Source organism: Pseudopodoces humilis, chromosome 2, assembly GCF_049639895.1.
Source record: "Pseudopodoces humilis isolate 2021_Gansu_Grassland_sample_001 chromosome 2, ASM4963989v1, whole genome shotgun sequence".
Lineage (NCBI taxonomy): Eukaryota > Metazoa > Chordata > Aves > Passeriformes > Paridae > Pseudopodoces > Pseudopodoces humilis.
The window spans coordinates 14,028,595-14,056,491 of record NC_142201.1 but is presented as its reverse complement, the minus strand read 5'-3'; the positions used below and the strand labels follow the sequence as shown (position 1 = coordinate 14,056,491).

General features: G+C 37.1%; 1 protein-coding gene across 7 annotated transcripts in view; it reads left to right on the top strand.

The window, feature by feature from the left end:
- Positions 1 to 27,897, top strand: part of CNKSR2 (connector enhancer of kinase suppressor of Ras 2) — a 207,826-nt gene that overhangs the window by 100,269 nt on the left and 79,660 nt on the right. For 5 of the 7 annotated variants that reach the window (XR_015772050.1, XM_005516684.3, XM_088052280.1 and 2 more), the window contains exons 9-11: positions 11,136 to 11,282; positions 20,806 to 20,939; positions 24,682 to 24,893. Coding sequence is in view for 6 of the 7 variants with exons in the window: in XM_005516684.3 (XP_005516741.1) it covers positions 11,136 to 11,282; positions 20,806 to 20,939; positions 24,682 to 24,893 (493 nt within the window). In the remaining variant the exon portion in view is untranslated. The remainder of the gene's footprint in view (positions 1 to 11,135; positions 11,283 to 20,805; positions 20,940 to 24,681; positions 24,894 to 27,897) is intronic. The other 2 variants (XM_088052277.1, XM_088052276.1) reach the window with 1 other exon arrangement.

Sequence of the window (27,897 nt, the reverse complement as noted above, 5' to 3'; positions counted from 1 at the left end):
TTCTAAAGAGGCTTAGCGGGGAAGTGAGCTGGAATAGTACAAGGGAGGGGCCAGCTGAGTCAGTCCAAGCTTTTAACATAAGATGTTTCACACCTTATACTACTTCCATTAATAATATCTTTATTTAAAACAGTATTTTTATTTTCTTATGATGCTTGACTTGAACAAAAAAACAGCCCAGCAAATCATAAAAGTTCAAGGGAAATAAGCTTTTTATTCAGTTTCCTTCTATTGCTGTCATGCATGTGCTCTTATGGAGGAGGAGATAGAGGAACAGCTCTCAAATCATGCTTTTAATCCTTTCTGAATCCTTGGGTTTTCTCTGTTTGTAAAAGTTTGGTGAATGTTAACACAAATACTTAGTTTTAAAAGCTTTTTAGGGCTTTTTAGGGCTATCCAGAAATGTTAATGGAAGTCTTTATGGAAGTAACCTAGTTCTATAGGGCTCTGTCCTAAACTCTTTGTAGTTTGCCAGGGTAAGGGGTCCACACTTTTTGTCAGTTTTGGTCTGTAGTCCCTATCCTGTTTTTGCAATCTCCGGAAGTATTGTGTAGTACTGAGAAAGTACAAACTAAATTATCATGGTCCCTTCAAAAGAAGAAGTACTTTTGTCAATTTCCTTTTACCATGGAATTTGTGTTGAGACTATAAGGTGTTACTTGTGTTATCTTTTTTACATAGATACACAGTTACCCACAAGTATATTATTTTATATTGCATATGCCAGGGAAGTGTGGTATTGCAGAAACGAAATGTGTGAGAAAACATGATCTTTCATTTCCCCATGGGAACAAACGCTAGATGCTCTTGTCCATGGAATCTCTTTCCAGTAGATCCCTGGGGTTTGTTTGGGGTTGATGTGTGGAACACACACCGCTTTGGTGAGCACAGGCTCATTCTTACGTAAATAGGTTGGTGTGCCATTGTGGGCATCCAGTTGCACTTCTATCTCTGGCAGGACAGAACAGCCAACAAACAAGTCACATCTGTGTTAGACCAGTATAAGCTTTGGCCAGCCCATGCTGCTTCACATTTCTGCCAAACTTTAAATAGTTTTCCTCATTAAATTTTCACACTTAAGCACACCTCTGTCATGTTTCAGTGGAATTTTGTTGCAGCAAAAGGCCACTGCTGTCATTCAGTAGCTACCTGCCTCCTAGATGATAACAGAACTAAACTATGTCAGTTTTTCTACCTTAATTTAAAGTCAACCCACTTGTCCTAGCTGAAAGCATTAAGCCTGGGTGACTGTGCCCAAGAATGGAAAGTAAACACTGTCAGTGTCATTCGTAAATCACAAATGGTTATGGAAACTGCTCCTTACTGCCTCTGGCTTTGTGAGCGGCACATTTGGTCCTGTATGCCACTGGCATCCCACATGCAGTGTGCTCTTGGTTCTGTGCTCCAGAGCACCTGGTCCCCACCCTCTGCTCAGTTCAGTGCACTAGGATATGTGCTGGCCATAGTAAACCTCATCTGTGGGATTGCTTAGGAAACGATGGAGCAGTGAACAGTCAAGCACTGAAAGGCTGAAGTTGTACAAGGCCTTTCAGGAAGTTCTTTCAAGAAGCCGATGCAACAAGAGGTGCTTATCATCTTGTGTGCCTGGGACGTGGCTTCAGTACCCATACAGTATTTCTAGAAGTATTCCTTGCTGGCTGATTGTGGTCTTGCTCACCAAATGCCATTTGCTATGTCCTACAGCTTACTCAAAACCAGATTTTTTTTATTCTGTCCTGGCTGTTCCCCAGAATGGACGGCTCTACTGCTCTTGAGCCTGGGTGCTTTACTTGTGTGATTATATGAACATACAGGAACAGCATTCAGCAGACAACATTCATACTGAGTTCTTAAATTATTTTTCTTTGGGGGAGAAAAGTTCTTTTGTAATTGAAGACAGACTGTTTTGTACAGCTGTTGTTTGGGAATACACACCTGGGCTGACTTTTAGGCACCAAAGCATCTTTTGAAAGCAGTGTAATTGTGGTGAGAAATCCTCTACTAACACCAGGAGACTTTTTCTGTGTCACTGGTGGGCCTTCATAGTGTCACCACTGGCAATAGCCACATTTCTGGGTCCATTTCCAAGTAGTATTTTTATACAAGCTATACTTAGGACTATACTCCTGAGGATGTGTTTGCTAAAAGCTGCTGCAGTATTCTGTGGAGTATTTTTTGCAACCTAATTGATAAATTCATCTTTCTGCACTGAACACACTGAAAGATGATGTATTTTAATGGTTTTATTTTTTAGAGGTTTTTTTCTTTTTTGCTTTTTTCCACCACATGGTAGCATTTCCATAGGAAAAAAAAATCCTCTAAGTGGTGCTGTAAATGGTATTAATATTTTCAACATAAATATTGAAATATGCTGCCGAAATGTTTTTGCATGTATTCCTGATAAAAATTATTTTCATATTCTCAGTAGTTGCTACTGGCTACAAATCATGGTACAATTTGTATTTGTAGGCAGTTTAAATTAAAATTTTAACAGTATGTTCTCCGTAGTGAGAATACTGTAAATTCTTCAGTTAAGATGGTAATTTCAGAATATATAATTAGAGTATATTTTTTACGCCAGCTAGGAGATATTAAGTAGAATTAGAGTTTTTTATTGTTAACTTTTTTGATGCCTGTAGAGCAGAATACAGATTATATTACTCCTTTTGTCTCATAAGAACAGGTTAAAAAGGATTACTGTTAGTGTATGTTCAGGTATGTGTATTTGGAAAGGAAGGCAAGTATTATACTGCTGCTTATAATTTCCTTTTAACTGAGGTTGCTGAAAACTGAAGTACGCTGTAGAAAGGATCATGAAAGTTTTAGAGGAATGTCTTCAATGTTTTGCATATAAGCACAACTGACATTTCAATTGTGCACAGCCTGGACCACATATGATTTAGGATGGAATAATTTTGAATACTTCTGTGCTTTGTGCAGGTAGCAGCTGTGGTTATGACACAGCTGATCTTTGGGTTCCAGCCTGATGTTCTGTTGCGTAATTCTGATGAAATTAGGAGATAACTCTGAGGAAGTGCAAGACAGTGATAGTTGTTGTAAAAATAGATCAAAACAGTAATAAAAGCAAATTCATGCTCTGTCACATGGGAGGAAAAATTAAAGCAAGGGAAATTCTATGATTTGAGTAGATATACTCTGAATATGTAAATTTTTATTTAAAAAAACTCAGTACTGGATTAAAACAACTCAGTTGCTTGAACAGAGTACGAAGTCTATGGCTGCTTATTTTAATAGAAGTAAAATGGAAAAAAGAAAAAGAAAAGCTCTGTCATGAGTCAATAATTACTGCCTTTTAATGACAATTTCTTTTATCTCCATATCTCTGTCCTTCCTTTAGCAAAGTGATGCTGCATAAGTTTGCAGCTCACTTACAGGCTTTTTTTGGATTTGAATTTTTTTTCAGTTTGCTTGGTCATTAGTGACCTTAAGGATTTTTTTTTCCAATTTCTTTGTACACATCTTAATTTTTTTTCACTATGTGAATTTAGTCTCAAGAAACATCTGCTTCAAGGGTAGCAGCACAGTTTAGCTGCAGGGCAGCTGGGGATCTCAAGTAGTTTATTTATACACTGAAAAGCTGGGGAGTGTCAAAGACTGGAATTACTGACTCACTGGAATCATTCTCAAATATTAAGTTTTGATAATGTAAATCTAATCTGAAAAGAATTATATATGTGTATGCATGTATGTTTACATATATTTATTGTTTTAGTTCCAGGACAAGCACTTAGGGAATTTAAGTATGTGACTGTGAAATGCACACACACATAAGTCAAATTCCAATTGTGAGATGAAGCACAGGGCCACACGAACAAGTTCCTGTAAGGCAAATGTGGCTGGGGGTTAATACTGCAGGTTCACTCCTGAGGAGCACATTCCTTATGCCACATGAAATGTGGAGAACTTGGCTATTCCTCTGCCCTGAGGAAGGGGAAAGCTATCCACATCCATACTGCAGCTTAGTCTGTGAGAAACCAGGGTGTGAGCCAGTCTGCCTAAATCCTGCCTGAGCCTCCGGCTTGTGCCACCGGCTCTCTGTGCCTGCTTAGATATTTATCATCAGTTGAGTTTTCTTAGTGCTCACCCGAGGCCACCCAAGGATGCTGAAATGTCTCTTCTTAGGCTGGGGAGATACTGCCCTTTGCTAGAAGCCCTGCTGAAATGAATAGGCACCCACGCTCTCCATGTATTCCCTGGAAGCTTTTGAAAATGAGGCCAAGGAAGGACTCTGGTGGCAGCACCTTTATTCATAAGAACTTAATTTTGTGTCCTTGCTGAAGAAAGAGCCTGCTCATCACAATGGGGCTCTCAGACCCTGTTCTCTGCAGTGTGTGTTTGTATTGCCTTTATATTACACAAAAAGTGGTCTCTGGGAATTGGAACCAGAACCCTTATTTCCCATATCCCAGTGCAAGGACCTAATGGTTTCTTGCCTGTTGTATGATGGGGGTTTGTGTTTGCATAGTCCCATCAGCACAGTACTTTGCCCCCATGGAAGTTATGCATATCTTGGTGCTTGAGACACCTTTGTAGTATTTGAAAGACTGAGTTTAGTCCCTCTGAGGATAAATAACGCTGAGATCCATGTTTGGAAACTAGATGGAGGGTTGAGTGGAAGCCTCCCAAATTGCCAGTAGCTGTATTTTCTGGTTGTCTGTATGCCTGGTTGAGGAGACAGATGCCTTATAATTACCACACTACAGACAGCCAGGTACTGCAGGTGCCCAAGTGAAGGAAAATGCTTCAAATTTCAGAGGTACACCAAATCTGAACTGGAACCAACCCCATTTTTTTAGAGCCATACCCTAAAATATGGAAATGAGACCCTTCTTCCTCAGAAATTGTACCCAGTAACTGACCTGTATGTCAGTAAGATATATAATCAAACCCATCAAGTTGGAGTCTTTGCTCTTCCAACAAATATGCTCCTTTATTTGTTCTAGGATGTTGTGCTAGCAATGACTCAAAAGCAAAACAATGGGGTAGCTCTGAACTGAAGGTTGATTGTGTCAGTACAAAATGAAAGGTAAGCATTGATATTAAACAGTTTTCAGGCTTCAATATAGAACTGATTCTCTGTTCCTGGAGAAATCAAGTTTTAGTTCCCCCATGGATAATACAGATGCCTCCTATACTGGGGTGCTCTGTAGTCATGTTACTAATATTGTCAGGTTTGTTGAATTATGGTGGTACTTTGCTGTGCTTAGTAGAAGTTAAGCTCTGGGTCAGATACATGTTCTGACAAGGAAATGTGCTTAGGGCAGCTTAATGAGAGGCAGTGATTTCTGCACTTAACTCTCAATTTGGATCCTAATTTAGTTTATTCTTGGGAAAGTCTCTTAATTTTGATCTTTCGTGTACATAGCCAAAAATTAATTTAAAAACCACTTATTTCATGGTTTGGTGGTAGTAAGCAAAAGTTTTAGTGAAATATCAGGAATTATTTACGTAAAAGATATGTTGGTTTTTTTTCAGTGTACTTTACATACAAACTGTGTTCTTGTGACTTTGGGCAGTGATACAGTGCAGTGTGAACAGTGACATTCTAAGGACGCACAGAACGGATTTTTAACATTGAATTAAAATTGCATTGATTTAAATAATATAGCCATGATACTCCTTAATTAGAATTGCAGCCTATGCAATCACAGTATTATTAACCTCTCCTCTTTAGGAGAAAACCATTATGCAAGTGTGGATGGTATTATCATCCTAGCTTAAGAACCTGGATAAATCCCTGAAAGGCTTCTGCTGCTCTCCTGACACTGCTTCCTTTATTGCATACAGATAGAGATTTCATCTCTGTGCTAGTCCATGCTGTAAATATCCTTTTGTGGTTTCCTCACCAGTTGTCTCCTGTTTCTGGAGACAGAAGACCTATGGCTTCCCATTAATTTTTTTGCCTTTTCAGGCATCTGCAGCAGGGGGAAGGGAAGAAGATATTTGCTACTAACATTTGTTTCATGGGGCTAGCAGCTGACCATCCTCGTTTCTGGCCACTGTTCGTGGAAATCAGTCCGTTGATTTAGCAGCATGACGCTGTTAAATTTCTTGTCAGATTCTGAGTTGCTTAACAACATGCTATGTTTGATAGTTATTTGAAGTGCAGTGTTGGGGTTTTCTTTCTTATGTGCTTTTTTTTTTCATGAAATGCAAAATGGTGTTCAATATGAAAGTTCTTTAAAAAATCCATTTCTTAAGGTGAATATACTTTCCCTCCTAGAAACTGTTCAGGTTTTTTTTAGCTGAAAAATGAGCAAGAGTTTGAAGCCTGAAATACTGATAAGTCAAAGTGCTCTGGGTGCATGCAACTAATTACAGGCAACATTCAAAGAAAAAGAATTTTGGTTATCTTCCCAGTCCAACAACTTTTAAAATTAGACACTAGAGTGGGTTTTGCATATTTGTGTAGTTAGAAAATAGGAAATGGCTTAGGAGATTATATTTAGCAACAAGGTGTTATTTTTCCTTCAAAAGTGTAAAGATATTACTACTTTTAGCTTTTTAAAATCTGCAAGTCAGGAAATAATTAAAGTAATGGAAAAAAATAACAGTTTTTTTTTTTTTTTAATGGGTACAGAAAGCTTTCTTTAAGTTTCATGTGGCTCTGGTCACCCCTAGAATAGAATTATGGCTGTAAAAATATGAACTCTGTTCTGTTTACCAATTGGCTGGTATTCTACCTCTTAATGATGTAGTTTAACTGTGTACTGGGTTTGCACCAATGATGCTTTCAAATTATGTAGCTGTTCTCCGGGGATACAAGTCCTAGACTTTTCAGACTGTAGGTTATTTCATAGCATCCTAAAAATAGTTGGTGTAGGGCCATCCAATTGTATCTGAGCTGCCTGCATGTTAATACTTCAGAAATCTTCTTTCTGGATCATTACATACAGCAGTACTCATGAATGAGCACAGGAGTATGGGAATATTGTCATGAGTACAGCTGTGTGAAAAAAAGATTCAATGAATGGTCATGCTTACTTTCAGAAAAGCAAGATTATTGCCAATCTTCTAAGCTTGTCATGAGGGGGGCAATAGATTTATCTGAGGAAAAAAATAACTATTTAAGAGCAACATTTAATTATTCAAAAGTTAAATTCTTGACAATTTCAGATAGGAATTCAAAATAAAAGTTTGATTTTAGGCAGTTGTAATATTGTCATCCAGATGTGCTTGCTGAAAGCCAGAGAAACATAGAGCTCTTCTAAAATATATCTCAACTTGCTTGGAAGAATGTTCCTTTTCTGAGTGGTGGATGGGGACCTCTAACAGCACCCTTGGCTGTTAAAACCTCTCCTGTAATTTGGGTTAGTGGATGCTTGGTGAGGAGATGAGGAGGATGTGTCAGGGCTGTGCAGGGCTCCCGTGTGCCAATCTTGCTCTGCTGGGTGTCCCTGAGTGACTCTGGAGCACTCTGGTGAGGCTTCCCAGCCTGGCCACGGTCTCTGGGCAGGTAGTGGTGGAGGAATGAGAAATGTGGAGGTGGTCTGATGCTGGTGCTGCAGGTACCCTGTGTGCAGCCCTGTGTCTGCACAGTGTTCCCTTCCCTTGGGAGCGTGGTGCTCCTGCCCCTGCCGCCCCAGCAGCACTGCTGGGCTGGCCGTGGGTCACCTGTCCTTACATGTTGGTTACCCCTTCTGTCCCTCCCTGAACTGGTGGACTCCTCCAGCAGAGGAGTACCTGATTGATGGGTGGTGATACCAGCATTACAGATACCTGCTGTAATGTTGGCAGAACCAGCTCTCCACAGCCCCTCAGGGCACCAGTGGCTGCCCTGGTCCCTCCGTACTGGTGGCCATGAGCTGCACAGGCAGCCAGCCGGGATTCAGGAATTCAGGCACGGGCAGCGAAAGCCAGAAAGCGAATGCTGGGCTTAGGCTGCCATCAAAGCCACCTCTCCTGACTGCTGCTTTTAGGTGGCACTAGTTTAACAATGTAAATTTATTTTAAAGCAAGCAACAGTAGCTTACTTGGCCCTTAAAAATGGCCACCTGGTCAGCATAGTGTGCTGTTTTTGAAATTAATTGCTCAGGGTTTTTTACTATAAGTAAAGTTGTCTGCTAATACAGTCCTCTTACGTATATATTGAATTTTCAAACCAATGTCGAAACTTTCTTGTTACTCTCCTGTTACTGTCCATTAAGGATGTGATAGGAACTTTGAAAAATCTGCCCAAAAATTTTGAAGATTAGAAGTTGCAATTTTTTAACTGTGGTCATGAGAAAGGAGATGTTAGAGAGAATAAAACCAAATTGCACTTAAAGGGTAGGTTACATGTCACTGAAGTGGATTTCTGAAAAATGTTTTCAGTTCCAGATATAGTCCCTGCTTTTTCGTCTTTCCAGCCTGACCACCTCAAATAAAATTGTTATGTCTGTGTCAAAATGAATTTTGAGAGGGTCTGAAATATGTTGGAATTGATAAACAGGCCTTCTATGTAGACATTGATTTCCTTCAATTGATTATTGACTGCCTCTTATGTGGCTTGTTCCTCTTGGGCCAATTTAATACTTTTTGTTCAGATTATGAGAAGCCATCGAGGCCTGTCTGAACAGACAGAAAACTTTTGTCAGGGAAGTAGATAAAAGCAGAGGATGAACTTCATTTGAAATTTATAGTAAACTCAAAATTTCACTGTGAAAAATTAAGTTAAATTGTTTTTATTCATGAGCTTCTAAATTAAATACATCAGATGTAGTGCTTTGAAGTGATTTTTTTCTTTAATCCCCCTAACTCTTAGAAAGAGACTAGATAATCTCCCGTTTATTGCAATGTAAGGCATATTTCAAATACACGAGACAGTTTATCTGTGCTGAGTATGAAAGTGCATTTAAAATTATTTTTGAAATGCTAGCATAACCAAAAAACCCTAATTATATTTATATTCCTCTGGCTATTTCAGTGAGAAACAGATGGCTTTTTAAAAGTACCGTTTTTGCATGCAGTGTCCTACCAACTTAAATGGGAAGAGTTTTATATACTGACCCCATAACTGAGGTCAAATCATGTTCTCCTCAAGGCTCCCTGTGCTGCTTTGTTCAGCAGAAGGGTCCTGCTCCACAAATCCCTCCTCAGTTCTTGAATTAGGGAATTGCAGTGTGCAGTACCATAGCTTACGTGAACTGTAGGCCAATAATTCCTTCTCTTGGATAGCAAATGAAACCTCGCATGTGCCCACTGTTACATTATGTAACTGTGGGGAATATATTGCTTCCAAGCAGTGGTGGAAGTCTCTAAGAGTAAGAAAACAGTATTGAAAATAGCAAGGTATTTTTTTATAAAATTGTAATGTCCTTACACACAAAGCTTGGGCTTGAAGATATTTTATTTAAATGCTGTTGAAACACAATGGAAACTTCAGTGGGATGTGGGAATTGAGCCGGAGTTGGTTAATTTCATGTTTCATTTTATTCTAAATATAATAGCCATATGCCTAGTACATGGGACTGAAAATAAGGATTCCAGCATGCTTGAAAGTCTTCTGTGAAAGCTGAAAAATATTCCATAAATATGTATGTTATCAATACCTTTTTTTTTTGCATACAATAATCTTACTGTAGAAGTGTATCCTGGATATAATGGGCTTTTGCTGTGCTGGAAACAGGACAGGTAGGTTCACAGGAGCTGAAGAAAGGATGATGGGATTTGAGCCATGTCTGTGATTCAGAGTTGTTGGTAAAATTAGTGTTGGCTCAAGTGGGATGCTTGTTTGGGAGAAGCAGTTGTTAAAATAAGTGATAGTAACCAAAGTGAGGCATGGTGTAATAAGGTATAAGCTACAAAATAAGTAGCAACAACCTACATTATTTATTATATCTTGCTTTATATCGTGATTATCTTGCTTAAGCATAGGTAACACATGTTTGTGTCATACTGCACTATACCAGTGATAAGGAACATCTGTACTCTTTGTTCATACTGCTGATTTGATTTTTCAAATTTTCAAATGTATTGACGTGATATAAACTTTGAACTTACCACTTCAAAGTTCTAGATTTTTGTTTTTCCTCTTCTCAGCTGGGTAGTTTTCTTTTTGACAGTGTTCTTGTATGAATTGTGAAAGAAGGAAAATATTTACAGCTGTGATCATTTACAAATTACGAAAATTTACTTGTTTAATTAGTGGGGCATGGGTGGGGGACAGAGCAAAAAGATGTAGAAAATCTGTAAAGTTTACAGAAATAATCACTTTCTGAGTCTACAGGCCAAGATTTTGAAGGGATGTATGATTCTGTGTATTGCCAGTCTAGGTGCTAAATTTGAAAAAGCATACTTTTACTATTCTAAAGCATTTCACAGTAGGTACCTGGTACTCAGGCTTTATTCAGACTTAAAACCATTGTTACAACTTTAGTATTTGAAGTACTTTTCCCCAAAAGGCAAAGTAAATTATTCAGAAAATTCTATCTTGCATTTATAAACCAAAATTTGTTGCTTTCCATTTTAATAATGTTTTAATTTTAGAATATTTCAAAATGCTGTAATTAAATTAGGAAAATTTTATTTTGGGCTAACGCGTAGTGACTGGACTACATTTCTGTCATGGATTTACTGTACTTGTTTCTGAAATCATTGTGAAAGAAGTACTATTTTAAAAAAGGCCATGTGGTTCTGACTTCATTTTTATAGCAGTGTGAAGAGTAGGTTTTCCTAAACTGGTTTGTGCTTGCAGAAAATTCCTAGGAGTAATAGTGTATGACTACATGTGGTTAGTGGACTTTGAATAGTAACCACAAAATACAAAATGCTCAGTTTTGCAATGAACTGTCAATACAAAAGCCAGGGCTTTTTAACTTTCTAGTCTCTAAAGTCTATGTACCAGAGATAAGTTTGAAAACACCTTGAGATTTAATTGTGCATTTGCAGTGAAGTAAAAGTAGTTTATTAATTCTAAAACCTGAAATTATGCGTATACATCCTAATGCATTATAAGAAATATTTTAGTTTATGTGATTTTTATGCAGTAATTAAATTTTGACATTTCTAGAGTTAATCTCCTTTATGATATATATACACTCCTTTATGTTATTTACTAATCTTATTTAAAAAGGGAACATTACCTATGGAATAATGTACCTCAATTTTATTGTAATGATTTTACTGGTTACCAGGTGGGGTGGCAGTTGAAAAATTTGGTGAATGCACTACGAGAGGATCCGAGTGGTGTTATCTTAACTTTGAAAAAGCGACCTCAGAGCATGCTTACCTCAGCACCAGCTTTACTGAAAAATATGAGATGGAAGCCCCTTGCTCTGCAGGTAATGAAGCTTAATCATAAGTCATACACCATCATTTTAGCTATAGATTATCTCAATGATGCTTTATTGTGCTTCATCCTCAGCAGCATATAGATTTACTCTTGTATATTTTGAAAAATTGTTTCTGAAATTATTTCTCTGCGATTTGTTCTCATAGGCTTAATTTGAAATTAAACCTGTTAGAACTTTTCAAAGTTAAGAAGTAATCATCCCAGTGTTCTAAAATGCAGAAAAGTAGCCTCAGATAATTTTTCTAGCTAAAGAGAGACAAACATTCTTCACAAACTGCTAATTTTTAGTTTGGTTTCTTGTGAAGATATCAGTATAGTATAACCTCAAAAAAGAGGGAAGAAAAAGTTTTGAGTTTGCAGTTTGATTACTCATGTAGTTACAGGAAAATTTATAAGGTGACTGGATTCAATAAACCGCTTGATCATCAAAATTTCCTCATGTAAATAAAGCTGTACTTGTGTCAAAGTTGTCCTTGAGATTGAAAGCTTACACATACAGACGCGCAGGATGTCTGGCTGGGCACGTAATTTTAGTAAGCTTGCAATGTGCTGAAAGCCATGGAATGGTTTCAGAAAAGCTTTCGTGTTTAACTCTAGGATAAAATGTCACTGTGATGGATTACTCTAGGAAATAAAAGTTATGTTCAGACTGATGAAGGCATGTAACTAACTGATGGAACCAACAAATAATCCATTTTTCCATTCAGTTCAGACAGAATACTATTTAGAAATTTATTTTGTTTGCATAAAGAGTGCATTCTTTGAGACATTTTTATTACCACATTAAAAATTCTAATTAAAAATTAAGTGCATATGAAAGAGAAAAAAGTTCTGCAAAGTTTGGATAAAAGGAAAATGGGATATGGAAATGCCAATGCCATTATGTGTGATCTTATTCCATTTGATATGTTAGAAGATACACAAAAAAGCTAATGCCATGAAGAACTTCTTTCATATGTGTGTATGTATATATATATATGTGTGTGTGTGTATATAAATATATATTAGAATGATGAAATGCATCATAGTCTTTGAAACTAAGTTCTAAAATAATTGACATATTTTGGCCTTTCGCAGATAAAGAGCTGAATACACATTCAATGAAAAAATATTCAATAAGAAATTAGTATCTGAAGATAAAATTGCAAATCTGGATGCATGAAATGAGTGTATGAATGTCTATATTTGAAGGCTGCACTTTTTCCATAACTTTAGTGAAAATATAAATGCAAATGTAAAATACACGTCATTGCTTTAAATGGGGTTGAATGCTTTCAGTCTAAATCTTGAGTTTGGGTGAGTTTGGTATTTCTTCAGGTGAATTGGGCCATGCTTATAAATACTCCATTTGCTTCACTTTATCATTTATTACCAGAATAATTACTCTGCAGACCCCACATCAAAAGTTTTTGACAGGTACTTGGGCCTTATTCAACTGATCACACTTTACACCTACTATGTAAATACCTACATGTCGTTCAGATTTATCATTTAAACTCTCTTTGGCCAGCAGACATGCATTGGTAATTACTGATTCATTCATCTTGGCCTGTTTTCGACTGATCTACCTTAGGATACCGTGAATTTGCCCCTGCACATGCCTCTCTCTCTGCATTTGATAATAAAGGGAATCTGGACAGCTAGCTTGAATGTAGATTATCTGTGCTGGATGACATAGACCCTAGACAGTGATTTTCTGTAATCTTACATGTTTGGGGAATGGAGGGCAATGGGAGTATTGGGGGTGGGAGGGTTGGTTCTTGCTGTTAGCATGAAAAATAGAAATATTTTCAAGGCTCATATGAGCACAAATAGAGATACTGTTAAACACTGCAGATAATAATTCTGGTATCATGATGGTATTATTCTGATTTTATCAAACCTGACACCAGGAAAAGGCCAGAACGTTATGTGTTCAGTGGGCATATGTGTGTCTGTTGTAATTTATAATTTTAGCGTGAGAAACACACTTTTTTGAGTTTTCTTAAGTAGGAGGAGTGGGGTGAAAGCTCCAGGGTGAAGTGCAAACTTCAGAAGATGCATAATGTGGAAATTTCTGTTGATTTATGCAGATCAGAGTTGAACAGATGTTAAAGTCAACTGATGTTAAAGTTTAAATATAGCCTAAGTGTGAAATCATACTGTATATTTTATCAATAAACATCAAAAGAAGTCCGAGTGCAGTGCAATTTTATAGCTGTAAAAATATGAAGAAATTATGTTTATTTAACTAATTGTCTGAAAAAAAAAATCAGAAAATCTTTAACAATTGGATTTTGATGCTATGACTGGTCTGGAATTTCTTATGTTCCTGATTCTCATAAAGGGGCTATTCTTTAATAAAGTTTGGGATGTAAAATGAGAGGAGAGGGAGGAAATTGATAGCAAATACCAAAAAATCGTAAAGGAAAGCAGTGCTTAACATCAACTTTGAAATGGTAACTTGTTTTCCAATATCAGAATGTCTCGAAATATTTGAGAATGTTACAAATGTGCTGTCATCCCAGAGTTAATTGAGCTGTATGTATTATTCAGCAGACACAATCTGTAAGGAAATTGTGACTCAGTAATAATTCTGTTAAAGTGCAAAATATTCAAAAGTTATAGAGTGAGATATGGGAAGGAAATTCTGATAAAATGGGAAATAGGATAAGCAAAAAAGACTGCTGTGGTCTTTTTGTTTCTGCAAATAGAGTGAATGTGGTGTCGCAACCTAATCATATTGTGATGAATGAGGTGGGAAGGTGAAAGTTTGCCCTAATGTACAGATGATGACAAAATCAGGCTTGAGTTTTTTGTATACATCCCACCAATCAATATGTGTAACAGCTGATGCCATAGGTGTAGAAGGTAATTTCAGCGTATTAAATTAGGACACTCATTTATGTTAAAATTTACATTGTGATGTTTAAATTGAGAACTGTGGAAACTTAATTTTAGCTTAAAGTGAGTAATGTGGAGGCATTATTGGTAAATGACATTCAGCTTGTTCAGTCCATAATCATATTTAAGAACGTGAAGTGTGCCATTTGCAGCTACATGACAACCTAGACGTAGTGCCAAGATAATAAACATAGCTGTGAGCTGGGGAAGTGCTCGCTGAGTGTCCCAGCTCAGGCGGTGTGCAGGTACCACCAGTGTAGCGAGCCTGTTTGTGTGTGTCTGACAGGGTATCCTAGGAGTTAAATTACAAACTGATAGTGAAATGTTTAAGAGCTTTCTGCCCACTCTTAGTGATCTAGATTAACCATAGCCAAACATTCACAGTCTCCAAGTGTGGAAGATGCTTTTAGATCATTCAGATATATTAAGTGGTTTTTAATTGGCATAAATGCTTCTTAGAATTTTCAGCTGTTTACTTTGAGCAGCTCTACCTTCGCATTGCAGTCTTGTCATGAGTTAGGAGTTTAATGCAGGCTACATAATTATTAATTCTTAATTCTTTGTGAGTTGGGTTTTTTTTTCCTTTTTAGCAGAAACACATTTATTCTTTTCATAAATATTCTTATCCTTAGAATAAATATGAAAGGCTAAGGGAAAGAAAGAAAGAAGAAGAATTATGCATCTGGTGTAGCTGTCCTGAAACTGAAATTGAATGGCTTGATGCACAGTAAAATAATACAATGAGCCTTTGGCTATACTATGCACCATTACATAATGAGTTTGTATTTACAAGCACATTAATTCCAGCTCTAAGGTCAATCAGTACAGAAATAAAAAACTCCTTTTTTTCCCCCATTGTGTCCTGATTAAAGAAAGTGCTGTTTGGTTGGTTGGAGGTTTTTTTTCATGTTTGCAGTGAGTTGATTGTCTGTTTTAATATCCATCAGTATCCAACCTCTTACTGATAATCAAGGTTCTCCCATGATGCATTTTAGAATCATGTCCAAATTTGTGAAGTCAAGGGATTTTTCAGCCTGCGTTTTTTGTTACTACTTTTGAAACAGTTGAATTAGGCAGCTGTGGCCTTGGGGAATTTTAGTGGTTGCCTTTTGCAAAATTGAAGGTATTTATTAATATGGCATTGTACCATAAATATTATGATGTTATGCCTGCAAAACAAAATTAACTAAATTTGCCTTTCAGTTACTTTTTTTGATAGTCTGATCCATTATGTGAGAACCTAGAATGATATTGCAGTTTGCAGTATTTGTATTTCTGACTGCTACTGAAAATGGTGAACAATCCAATTAACTTTAACCTTTAATTTTTTTTATTTTACTTTTCGTACATAGAGGTGACTTTATCTTTGAACTCTCCAAATTTTTGTCTGGTTCAAAACCTAACAGAAATAAATTTACTCTACTCTAGATTGTCTGTTTTATTTCTCCTTTCCACTTTGTGTTATTTTGAGGAGGTTTCAAAGGAAGGCCCCTTCAAGCGCTGTTTGAATAAGAGTGGAAAGTTCAATAGAGAAGATCCTCATAGCACATGAAATTTTATGTAAGTTGCTGTCAGAACACTAGCAAGAATCTAGCTGCAAAGACCTCCTTTGCCTTCTGGAGAATGCTTTGTTAATTACTCAAAAGAAAATGGACTTTATTACAGTGTGGAAGACTCTTCATCCAGTTTTTTTTCAATACAGAAAAGGAGTGCTAGAGCAACATGTGCCATGCTTCGATTAATTTGGAATACACCTGCTGGTGTCGGTGAGACGGCTCTTCCTCATGGCAGTGAGGCAGGTCCAGCTGCCAGCCACAACTGGTGTGTTGACTTGGAAAAAAACCTTCTGACCCCTCCTTCACCAAGCCCTTTTAAATGTCACCTTTTGTGTATCTTTATAGTTCACTGTACTGTTTTGTATTTGATTAAATTGTACTGTTTTAAAAGCACCTACAGCTCAGTATCTGTAGTTTTTTTAACAGTTTGTTTTGGATTAGATGTGCATCATATTTCCACCGTTATATATTCAACTTTTCATTTTAATAAGAAGCAGCAACTACAATACCAAATCCTTTGTTTGAAAGAAAATGCTACTTTTATTAGTCTTCTCTATATTTTCTTACTTGATTATATTGGCTCCTTCATTCAACTAGACACAATGCTATATACTGTTTTCATCATTTATGACTAGAACTAATAATCCTACACTTTTAATTATTAACTTTGAATAAAATACTAACTTGTTTGCTTTTAAATTACTTAGTTGTCTTTTAACTGCATGGGAACTGGGCATTCTTTGTGTGCTGTTAAAATGAACTCTGACTGAATTAGTTACAATATCTCATTACTTCATGTCATGATTGTTCTTATAAAAAGTTTAATTTATTGGAAATGTTTTGTTCAATGTATTGTTACTTTGATCCAATATGAAAAATATATTGGCAGTAAAATCTGCTATTGATGCAAGTACTTTATAAAGATAATATAATCTAAAATTTTTTATTAGTTTTGTTTATGTTTTGAAAAATTGTATGTCTTTTTCTGGAGCAGTGTTTCTCAAACTTACATTGCAGCTTCCAAGGGACTTAATGAAAGATTCAAAGAGTTTTAAAATACATTAAAAATAATTTTAGATAGTATATATTAAATATTGACTATGTTCATTGTTTAGCTAGAAAAATCAAAAAGAATATGCTGACTCATTGAGATGGTTCCTGTTAGCAAGAGGGAAATGGTGACCGCAGGGCAGAGCCAACCAGGGACAGAAGAGAGGGGACTTGTGTGCTGTCAGTCAGTGCTAACAGGGATTTCCTTTTTCCCAGTGTCAGGGAAGCCAAGCTGCTGTGGGTGAAGACGGCTGGTTCCCTGTTCTGCAGCCAAGCAACAGTTTAGGGAAGGCTCTGTAAAGGCTAGTGGACCTGAGGGAGGGTGGTGCATTTAAAATATTTGAGAAATAGTACTCCAAAATATATTGAATTACAGATTTTGTGTCTGTCATTGTGGATTAAGATCGATACAGGGTCATTTGTGGGACATTTTTTAGGTTACAATTTTAATATGTAACTTCCAAACTTTCTCTGTCAGGCTTTTCCCATGGGCCAAGAATTCAACTCTTCAGACCTGAAAATATTTTAGTTTTATTGCTATTTCAGCAATCCCACTTGCCCTGGCCAAAAGGAACTGCAGCAGGAGAATCTCTGCTCCTTGGAAGAGAATTAAATCAGTGATAGCACTGATCTCCAAGGCATCCAGTTGAGAAATTCTTGATTGGAGTTGCATGTGGTTTTGTGTCTAATGTGCCTGCATGTGGCCCACTGAGTGGCTGCTATTGAAATAGAGAACTATGTAACCTGGTTACTTGCACATGACTGGATTGACTTGAACAGTTGAGGTCTCTAAATTTCAATGCAAAATGCTATGTAGATGTACCATACCTCTAGGCCATGTTCTGAGGGCTTACTTTTCAGCCAGAGGGGTTTGAAGACTTTTTCATTCTGTATATAAAAATGAAAGCTGAACTTCTACAGCACAAGGTAATAGTTACAGCAAGGCACTCAGTGTGTTGAGCTACTACAAGGAGAGACCATTTAAATGTTTTTACCATGTAAAAACTCTTACTAAGCTACTGATTTACTGGTGTAACCATGATAAATACTGGGGTTTTGTTAAAAAAGGGGTGACCTATTTTTAAGTTAGGATTTCCCTTTTTTCTAGTTAGTTGACTTTGTTTCTGTGGAAATAAGCAGAGAGTTGGGTTTGGCAATGCAAAAGAAATATGGAAAATACATGAGACATTCTAGTATGTTTTGGGACAATTCTACAGGCTTGTGCCTCCACCTGGATTGGATTGGATTATGATTTCTGTCCCCTTGAGAGCTCCAGGTGGTGTGGGAAGGTGATTTCACTTTGAGAGTCACTCAGAGTGTCCAGTTACACTGTCTTCACCTCTGACAGTGTCTGACAGGGAACCACTGGCCTTCAGTAAGTTGGATAGCTTGTGGCTTTCTGTGTTAGACTGAATACAGTTTCTTCCTCTTGTACTCACTGTTTTAACCACATTTTTGTGGTAAAAGATGTACAAACCCAAGCTGATTTCCAGGATCAACCAGCAAATTGCCTGGAGGACAAACTGACTTGTGTGTAAGGGCTGTTTGTTATACCAAACAGATTCCTCAGACTTCAGCAATATATATACATATATAGATATATATTCTTTTTTCCACACAGAAATTAGGGCAATATCATTAAAACTGAAATAGTTGCAGCCAGGTATTCTAGGCTGTAACACACAGCAAATTCTTTCCCTGTGTCCTCTAGCCCTGCAGCAGCTTGTCAGGATCACCGGAGACACATCAAAGTCTTCTCAGTCTAGAACACTCTTATGCTTGAACATGATTTTCCCTACATAGCATAAACCATATGCTCATATTGACTGCCACCATTTCAGTCTCTAAGTCCTCCTTTCCTCTTAACTCTTTTCATGAAAATAAAGGCTTGTCTTCTTTAAGTGGAGAAGAGCAAGCCCTTCTATACAGTTTGTCTTCCTTTCAGAGCTTCTGCTGGTATGAGCCATGAGCAAACAGCTTGGGCTTAACAAGTGTAAACAGGATCTAGGTCACAAAATCCTCTTGGTTTACAATGAAAATTAATTCAATAGGCTACTCAGTGAGCCACAAAGTGTTATTGTTACAGAAGTGCAAGGTATCAGAAAGGTAACAAACACTGTTGTATTAGTGAGTGGTTCAAAAACATCTATGGCTACAGTGTCACAGATGAAAATTTAAAATATAAGATTTTTGTTTCTCTGAAATAAGGAGGGGGGATGTTTAAGGTGTTTTTTATTGTTTTGGGGTTTTTTGACCTGTTTTTGCCACCAATTTAATTCTTATTTTTGCAGACTTGTCTTGTTTTTAGTGGTTGTAAAGTCTTTTACCTGTCTGGTTTTTTTGTGTGTGTCTTTCTCCCTTTCTTCCTGTAAATACTGGCAGTCTTTCTTTGGCCTGGCTGTAGAATACTCACATTAACTCTAATGAGGAAAGAAAGAGTTAAGCAGTATCACAGTTTATAGGAGGCAGATTTTGAACATTCAAAACAAGAAAGCTTGGGTCAGTTTATAGCTGTTGCTCTAAAGGTGGACTTGCAAAGCTTTAATAAGACAATTTTAAGCATGAGTTTTATGATGTTAGAGCTACATAGCACCTAACACAGCTCTGTTCCTAAAACAAGGTGGTAATTGGCTAAAGGATGAGGTTCCCTAAGTGATATTCATTGTTCCTATATACAGTTTGTAAAAAAGTAACACAGTGGTGAGGCCCTTGGCTTGATAGGCATAGATGTGTATCACTTATCATGAGCTGATGAATGAGCAACATTCTGGCTATGTCCCTGCTTTAAACTTTTTGGGTTTCCTCCTACAGTGTCAAGATTAATATCTAGAAAATTAGAACTGATTATTCTACACAAGAATGCCATTTTGGTCTGTCATAAAGTATTGGTAATAGTGCTTGGGAGGTGGATCTTTCTATGCACCCATTCAGTCCACCTTTAGAGCTTCTCTGCCGTCAGTACAATGTGAAACGTTTGTGTCTTCAAGCAGTTACTAAGGTCAGAAATTGTAGATAGTGAGCTATCTTCAATCCCAGCACTTCTTTATTCAAGGAATAAACTTCCATAAAGATGGAGGAGAAAAAAACTCTTCCAAAGCAAGACTCAGTATATTTTAATATTAGATTCTTTTTAGGGTGTATGAAGATACTTTTGTACTTGCTCTTCTACTCTTTCTTTTTCTACTCCGTGAGTTTAGCTATCACACCAACCAAGCCACTCAAGACTTTTATTTTAAGACAGATGTGTTATTAAGTAGACAAAAACAACTAGACTTTTCTTCTCATTTGATTTTTCTGCCTCTGTGTAGACAATTGGAAAAATCTTGTGAAAATCTTGTGAAAAAATGTGATTAAGAGGAAGGATCCTATCTGGACTGAAATGATAGCTAGAATGCATGATTATTTTGCAAGGAGGGGTACAGTTTATTTACCTGTGAGTAAATGTTATTTTGTGAGGAGTGTGCCCAGGGGAATGAAGAAAAATAATAATCTTCAGTTGATTCTCTCATAATGCATGTGCTCTGAGGATGCAGTACCTGATTTAACAGCATCTGCAGGCATAAACTGAAGCTTTTACAGTTAATTCTTAAGCTGTAGAGCAGATGGGAGGACTTGACATTCAATTTAATGCCTACTTATGCACCTTTTGCTGTAAACACTAGACTTTTTCTTTACAATGTTAGTTTAATTAAGGAATTAACTGGATTCTGTATGTTATTTACTCGTTAAGATTTCTCCAGTAGCTCTAGTGATCACTAATGTTATGGGCATTGGCAATAAACTTGCTGTGCTAAAGGGAAAAAGATGTAATCAGAGGAGTTAATTTTATAAGCACAATACACATCCATTTGTAGATCTGCCTTCTTAACATGAGTGGTTTTTTAGTCAGTTTAAAAGCACACAGGATGTTAGAACTTCTATTTCCTCAGCTTTCTGAGCTATATTCTGGTTTTTGCTTTTACAAATAAAAAATTATAATATATAAGGATAATCATGATTATTTCTCTTTCTCTCTTGAACCAGCCTCTTATTCCTAGAAGCCCTACGAGCAGTGTTGCTACTCCATCCAGCACTATCAGTACACCTACAAAAAGAGACAGCTCTGCCCTGCAGGATCTCTACATACCCCCTCCTCCAACAGAACCTTATGTTCCCAGGTAAAAAAAGACCATTTCACTGTACAATTTGATATAAAAAATGTCTGTGAAGTAACTGAGCATTCTGTTCATACCTATTTTATTAGTCTGCCCTATAGATAATCTCATATTAATACTGTATTTTGCAGGTAAACTGGTTATTAAGGGTAGATGTGTTGAATCAGACCCACAATATTCTGAATCAGTATCTTGTCTGCAAAATGGACAGTAGCCTTTAGAAAAGAAGGTTCAGCACCCTGTTTTCTCAAATATGGCCTAATCAATTGACTGCTGTAGTCTCATCCTTATTCAGAAGAGCAAAAGTTACCTGAAACCCTGAATCTGTAACTAGGAAAGGAGCTCGTATTTGTCCCCTTGCCCAATAATCATGATGCAGAAAGGAGTCTGGGGAGTTAAATGCAAGAAACTTTACAACTTCAACAGCAGCACTGTTCAGTCCTGCTATAGTGTTTTCTTTTTCAGATACATTTGTTTAGATAGCATTAAAGCAAATTTCAGGTTTGTGTTTTACTGTGGCCACTCTGCTAGACTGTGCAATGACCCTGCTGTTCCCTGTCAGTACAGCTGCTACTCTGACCTGCCACCTGGAACGGGCATTTTCATCTCTCCCAGGTCTCTGGACTTGCTGAGCCAGAAGAGCAGCAGATCCTCCTTGCAGAATCATTAGCCTACACAACTGCAAATGATTCCTCATAATTCCTTAATGTACACAGATGTTGCATTCCTGAAACTCTGAGAGAATTATGGCCTACAAATAGAACAAAAAGTGGCTACCCAGAGGTCTAGGATTGTATTTAAGAGGAATCAGAATTCCTAAAGCTTCCATGATCTTAGACACAGATTAGCAAATGTCCAGTTAATGTATTTTTAAGTTACTTCTTGCTTTTCTTTTAGTTACCTTTCTTAGAAAGGTTATAAGGGCAGCATGTACTTTCTTGTACCTGAGTTTCTTGTAGCTGAGTTTTTCTTACACTTTCTTATCAGTAACTCCTCTAGCCAGTTAAGAAGATGTATGACCTGATACTGGCAGGACTTTCCAGGGGCTTGTCCACAAGTGAGGTATATGGCAAGTTAAATTGCCTACTGGGGAGGAGAAATTAAGATTCTATGATAAATTCTTACTCTTCAGAGATATGAAAAACTCTCCAGGGCAGAAGTGCGATTTTGACTTCGTGAGGATGTCAGAAGCCTTTTGTGAAGCCTTAAGCTGTGTCCCTTGTTCCTTCCTTATCCTTGCCTCATCTGTACCTGGCTTGGTTTCTATTTCTCAGAGAAAAGAAATAAAATTATTTCAAATGTGACGTGTATAACCCAGTTGAACTTACACATACTCTAGTTTAGTATAACTATTTTTTTCTTTTAATTAAATGAGAACATTCTCAGTTACCACACTTGAATTGTGCACAGGAATCACATACGTATTTTACTTCCCTGACAGCAGTTCTTTGCTATGCTTACATAAGAATTTTAAGGACTTGGTTTTCAGAAAATCTACAGAAAAGCATCAAGTATTTAATTCTAGTCCATTAACATGAAAAAAGCTGGGGGGAAGTAAAACCCAACCAAAACAGTCTTAGGTGTGTTTCTCTTTGACTACAGTAGTCATATGGTAAAGACATAGTGCTCCTGAAACTATACTATCTTAAATAATTAGTACTTTTGTACTGATTCTGATTATGTTTACCATCACAAAAATATTTTTATTCAATAAGAAGTGCATCCTAATTTTTACAATATTTTTAGTGAACATTCACTGCTCTTCAGTTTTTGAGTTCTGCTCTATAAATAGAGATCTTCCAAATGAATTTTGATTATTTTTAATAACATCTCTTAAGTCATGATAATAATGTAGTTGTTTGGACCAATTCAGATTAAATCTTATAATACATATTAGTATAAGCTGTAATCTTGTAGAGAGGTTAAGCTTTGTGCATTTGATTTTTTTCATCAGCTTAATCCAAAGGGACTCTTCTTGATTTCACCTGTCACATAGGATGCAGTGTTTCTGAATAATTAGTTTGGGCATTTCATCAGGTTTTTTTGTCCATGATTAACTGTATTAAATCATGTGTGTATTTTGGATTTTATCAAACTGCTCAACATCTCAGTTTCTCAGTTTGTTGTTGCCGTTCCAAAGGGAAAAAACCAAACAAACAAGCCTCCTTTTGTTAGTGGAATAGAGGAAAAGACTTGATGTTTTGATGTGAATTGTAAAACCCAAAGCCTTGGTGCTGATGCCCACAGACAGTACAGCTGCTGACAGCCTCACATGGATGGCATGACAAAAAGGGACCAACACTTTTCTGTGTGCTGGTTGTGTGTTAGTGCCTGCTCATATCTATCAAGTATCTTTGGGGATGAGAACTGGAGCCCTCATCTCTAGAGGGCTGTGCCAAAGACTGTGTGCCTGAGGGCTCTGTACTTAACTTCATGTTTGCAGTAAAGATCCCTCTAGGTCAGGCTGCGCTGCCTTCCTTGTGCCAGCCCCTGATGGTGGTTGCAGCATTGATTAGCACCTGGTTTATGTCAGTCTCCATCAGTTACCTGCTGGGGTCCCCAGCTCTGTCACCACAGAAAGTCGCTGTGACTGGAGGGGAGCCCACAGCCCTGTTGGGGCTTCACCAGCCTCTGGGAGAGCAGCTTGCCAAAGTGAGTGTAGTGACCACAGCTAGAACTGACAGTGGGGGTTTGTGATGCTGCACTGTCACACCGAGGCAGGATGGCCTTTTCTCATCCTTCATTGCTGCCTGGGCCCCATGAGGAGGCTTTGCCTGGTCCTCAGATGGAGTCTCAAGATGCCAGGTGAAGTAGGGGTCATCATGCTGGCCAGCTTGGAACTCACATGGAAGTTCACAGGGGCTGAAGGACTCCAACAAGAGCATATGGCCCACCATGTCTCTTGATTACCTCTTGAATACCTACTTCTCTCTTGACTACCTGCATTTTACTGCCAGAAATGACTGTCTGATCAGGTCTTTTGCAACCATCTCCAGGCAATTCTAGAAGCACATTTATTAGATGAGTCCTGGTTCATCTAGTGCAAGAAAGGACTTCTAACCCAGCACAGCTTGCTCTCTGTCCTTTGAGTAGTTTCCATTTTCAAAGAGTGGGGCAGGGCTGCAGGAAAGCAAAAAGATCTTGGGAATCTGGCACAAAGTGCAGAGTGAGGACTGTGCTAGGGTAGCAGCTGATAAGCAGGTGAAAATGGATGTACCTATACAGCTTCTAGACCTGAAATGATTGTGCAAGGCTCTCAGGTGTCTGTATGTCTTCTGTGCCTAGTTCTTCTTGATCTGGGGTAAAGTGTAAGGAACCAGATTGAGTTTGCTGATGCTTGCCATGTAGCCATGTAAAAGTATCCGATGTATTTAAAAATGCAAGTATAAAAATGTTAAGGCCAACGTCATTCCTCTGCACTAAATCACAAAGTGCAAGGTTGATGCCAGAAAAAAACAAGAAAAACAAAAAGAGTGACTGCACATCCATTTTATCACTGTAATTCTTTTCAAGAGAAATCAATGAGATGGATAAATCAGTAAAGAACTAAACGAAAAAATGTGTGAGGTAACTGGCATATAAATGCATGCATATGCATATATGCTGTGTGATCCTGATGTGGGGTGGATTTCATCTGTTTCAGTCTATGAAATGTTGACATAGGCCCATGGTTATTGCAATATTCACAGTATAGAACATCAGTGTCTTATCTCAATATATTAAAAACTTCTCTTTTTAACTAAAGGGATGAAAAGGGAAATCTCCCCTGTGACGATGTTGGCAGACATATAGTGGGCAAACCAGTTCATACAGGATCTGAATCTCCAAACTCATTTCTGGACCAGGAATATCGGAAGCGCTTTAATGTGGTTGAAGAAGATGCAGTTTTGTACTGCTATGAGTATGAGAAAGGAAGAACAAGTGGTCCTGGAAGGAGAGAGAGCACACCAACATATGGTACAGCATTGATCTCATAAAGATAATCACCATTTGTTGATTTTAGGATTTTCATGCATCTGCTTTTGTTTTTAACCATGAAATTTTTTTCCTGTGGCCATTGATTTTGCTGAGAATTCAATACTGCTTTAGTCCAATTTCAGCCTAAAAGCTTATTCTGCTATAGGGAAGAAAAATACTTATTATGATAGGTAAGTCCAGTTAAAAATTGATGGGTTTTCTGAATCTAGGTTCTCTTTGTGCTATCAGCTTAGTTTTCCAGACTATGTTTCAGCATCATTTTATTGAAAAAAGCTTATACCAGAAGCTCATTACTAACTTATTTTTTACTAAAAATACAGAATGGAAATTTTCTCTCATTATAAGGGCAAGACTTGAATAAGTTTTGGAATTCAGCTTTGGGAAAACTTTACTAGGTATAATCAAACCCCTTCAGATTTACCAAGAGATGACATGCTGCTTTCATGCTGCACTGCTCTCTAAAACTCTCTAATTTTTCTTTAGTCCCAGAATTGATGTATGACGGTTGACAGTGGTCTTTTTTTTTTGTAATACTGTATTAACCTCCTGTAACTTCCTATATTGCAATATGTATTCTTATATAAACATTCCTGTATGGCTTTTTACATATAGCAGTTCATCTTTGTTTGAGATCATAGATTGTTTAAGATATTTTGCATGTAAACACACACGTGTATTCATGCTACATCCACATCTTGGATTTTGGCTTATTTAGGATGAGAATTCAGAAACAATTTCTCTTAAGAGTTTTGATACTCAAATCCTTGTATCCAGCTTATTTTACCCTTGAAGCTGTTGGAAATCTTCCTTTAGCTAGTAACTTGTTTCAGCTTTGGACTGGGAGAACTGGTTTTCTGCTGCCAAGTATAAAATTGTACAGACATAAAGTTGTTAGGCTATAGACGAAAATGAGGAGGAAATCTCATGGTTTAAAAAGGTATTTTGACTGCTCTAGTATTAGCTGAGCACACACTTGAATATTTTTTCAACCTGCCTGCTATGTTACTTCAGTTTTTAAAGTGAGCACAAGCTGTGTGTTAGAGTTGTTATAGCAATCCTGTCATCATATACCTTTGTGAAGAAAATAGATGTAATACATGAATCAGCATGGATTTAGTACATAATGCAGCCAAGCCCCAGACAACCAGCCTGATAACTTTGATATAAATTGAACTTGAGCTGTGTAAAGTATCCTCAGGACCTGGAGCAATGTGCTTGCACAACATGAAAAGTTGCACTTTCAAAAAATGTACCCTTTCTACACCATCCTGCTGAGAAATCTTCAGTATCCTTTTGATTTCAAAGCCTTTTCAAGTGTTTTCTAACCATGCCTATTCTATGCAAAATAACTGGTACATTTTCAAAATGGATATATCAATTTTATTACTCCAGTATTTCAAATGTTACAATTGGTGGCTGCAGTCAGTTCCATTAATAGGGATGTACTCACTGCTCCAGACATTAAATTTTAATACTGATGTTGAGAGTGAAGAACACATTTCTTCTTCAAGGACTGCTGAATCCATTATTATGTTATAGGATAGCTTTTTCAGCCTTCTTTTTCTGTTAGCAGAAAGGGTCATAAAGACAAGGATCAAAGACTCCACTGAAAATCAGTCATTATTTAACACATTTGTTTTACAGTCTTTCACTTTTGATCTCACTTTTTTTAATGAATTCACATTGTCAAGTCCACTTTCATTTAAGTGTATTTTCTAAAAATATTACCATTTCAGCATTAAATTCTAAAGTTTCTCACATGGCATTTGTTAACATAAGGTTTGTGGGTAGGCATGACCTTGGGGTTTCACAGAAATCTGGAAAATGACAATAACACTCTTCTGGCTTGTGGTCACCCATTAAAGAAGGTCAAGGAGAATTCCCAGGCCTAGAGAAATAATTGTTTTCAATATGTACTTACCATTAATTTTGTGATGTGTCAGTTTATTTACAAAAATTTTCTGGGTTCTCCGTCATGAGAGGTTAATGAGGCCCTCTGTAATTTCTTTACTGACATCTTTTAACTTTTTTTGATGATACTAACAAAGATATTTCTCTTTTATGCACTTACTGGCTTCAAACTCTTCTACAGTTGCTGCTAATTGGCCTTGGAAAGCTTCTGTTTACATGCAAGATAAAAATTTCCCTAAGTGTCCTCCTCATGGAAAAGAAGTTAGGAAATTAATATGGGCTAAAAACAAGATTGTTAGGAGGGGTAACAAGCAAATGAAACTTGAGTTTAAGGAAAGAAATAAATTGATCATTGCAGTTTTAATGCCAGATACAAAAGCAGGTACTTTGAGCAGCTGAAGGTTTTTCAGAAAATTTGTTGTTACTTTTGATAACAATCAGATTTTAACAATCAATTTAGTAGCTTTTCTATTTTATTAATTATTATTATTATTCTATTTATTAATTACTGCAGTTCCTATTAATATGATACTGTGTGTTCAGCCTCAACAATGAAAATAAGGTTTTCTTTCTATGAAAATAAACTGTTGAGAGCTGTTCCTGATGAAGTAAACATGAGCCAAATACATCCCCACTCAGGAAATTACTTTGTGTGTGCTAAATCTCACCAGCTTCAATCAAGCTTAAATATGTGACCCTAAATAGTAAAATGAATGATAAGTGAAAAATTTAAAATACATGTGATTTTCCTGAGTAGTGATGTATTTGTGACCTGATCCTGTGGTCTCTACAGAACATACAACTTTTTTGTCAGTTTTTTTTTAAAAGATGATAAAAACTTTTACTGCTATGCTGCCTGCATGGTGATGGTGTGCTCTCCATGCACACAGCAGTTCAGCAGGGAGATGGACATGCTTGAATATTTGTTTTCATTATAAACATGTCTCTTTTTTTTCAGTGTATCATGGATTTAACCTCAAAAATGTGGAGCAAGACTTTTATGTAGGGATTTTCTGCTAAAATAATTAATAAAACCTTTGAAGTTTTTGCTTTCAGCTTTGCTGCTTTTAAA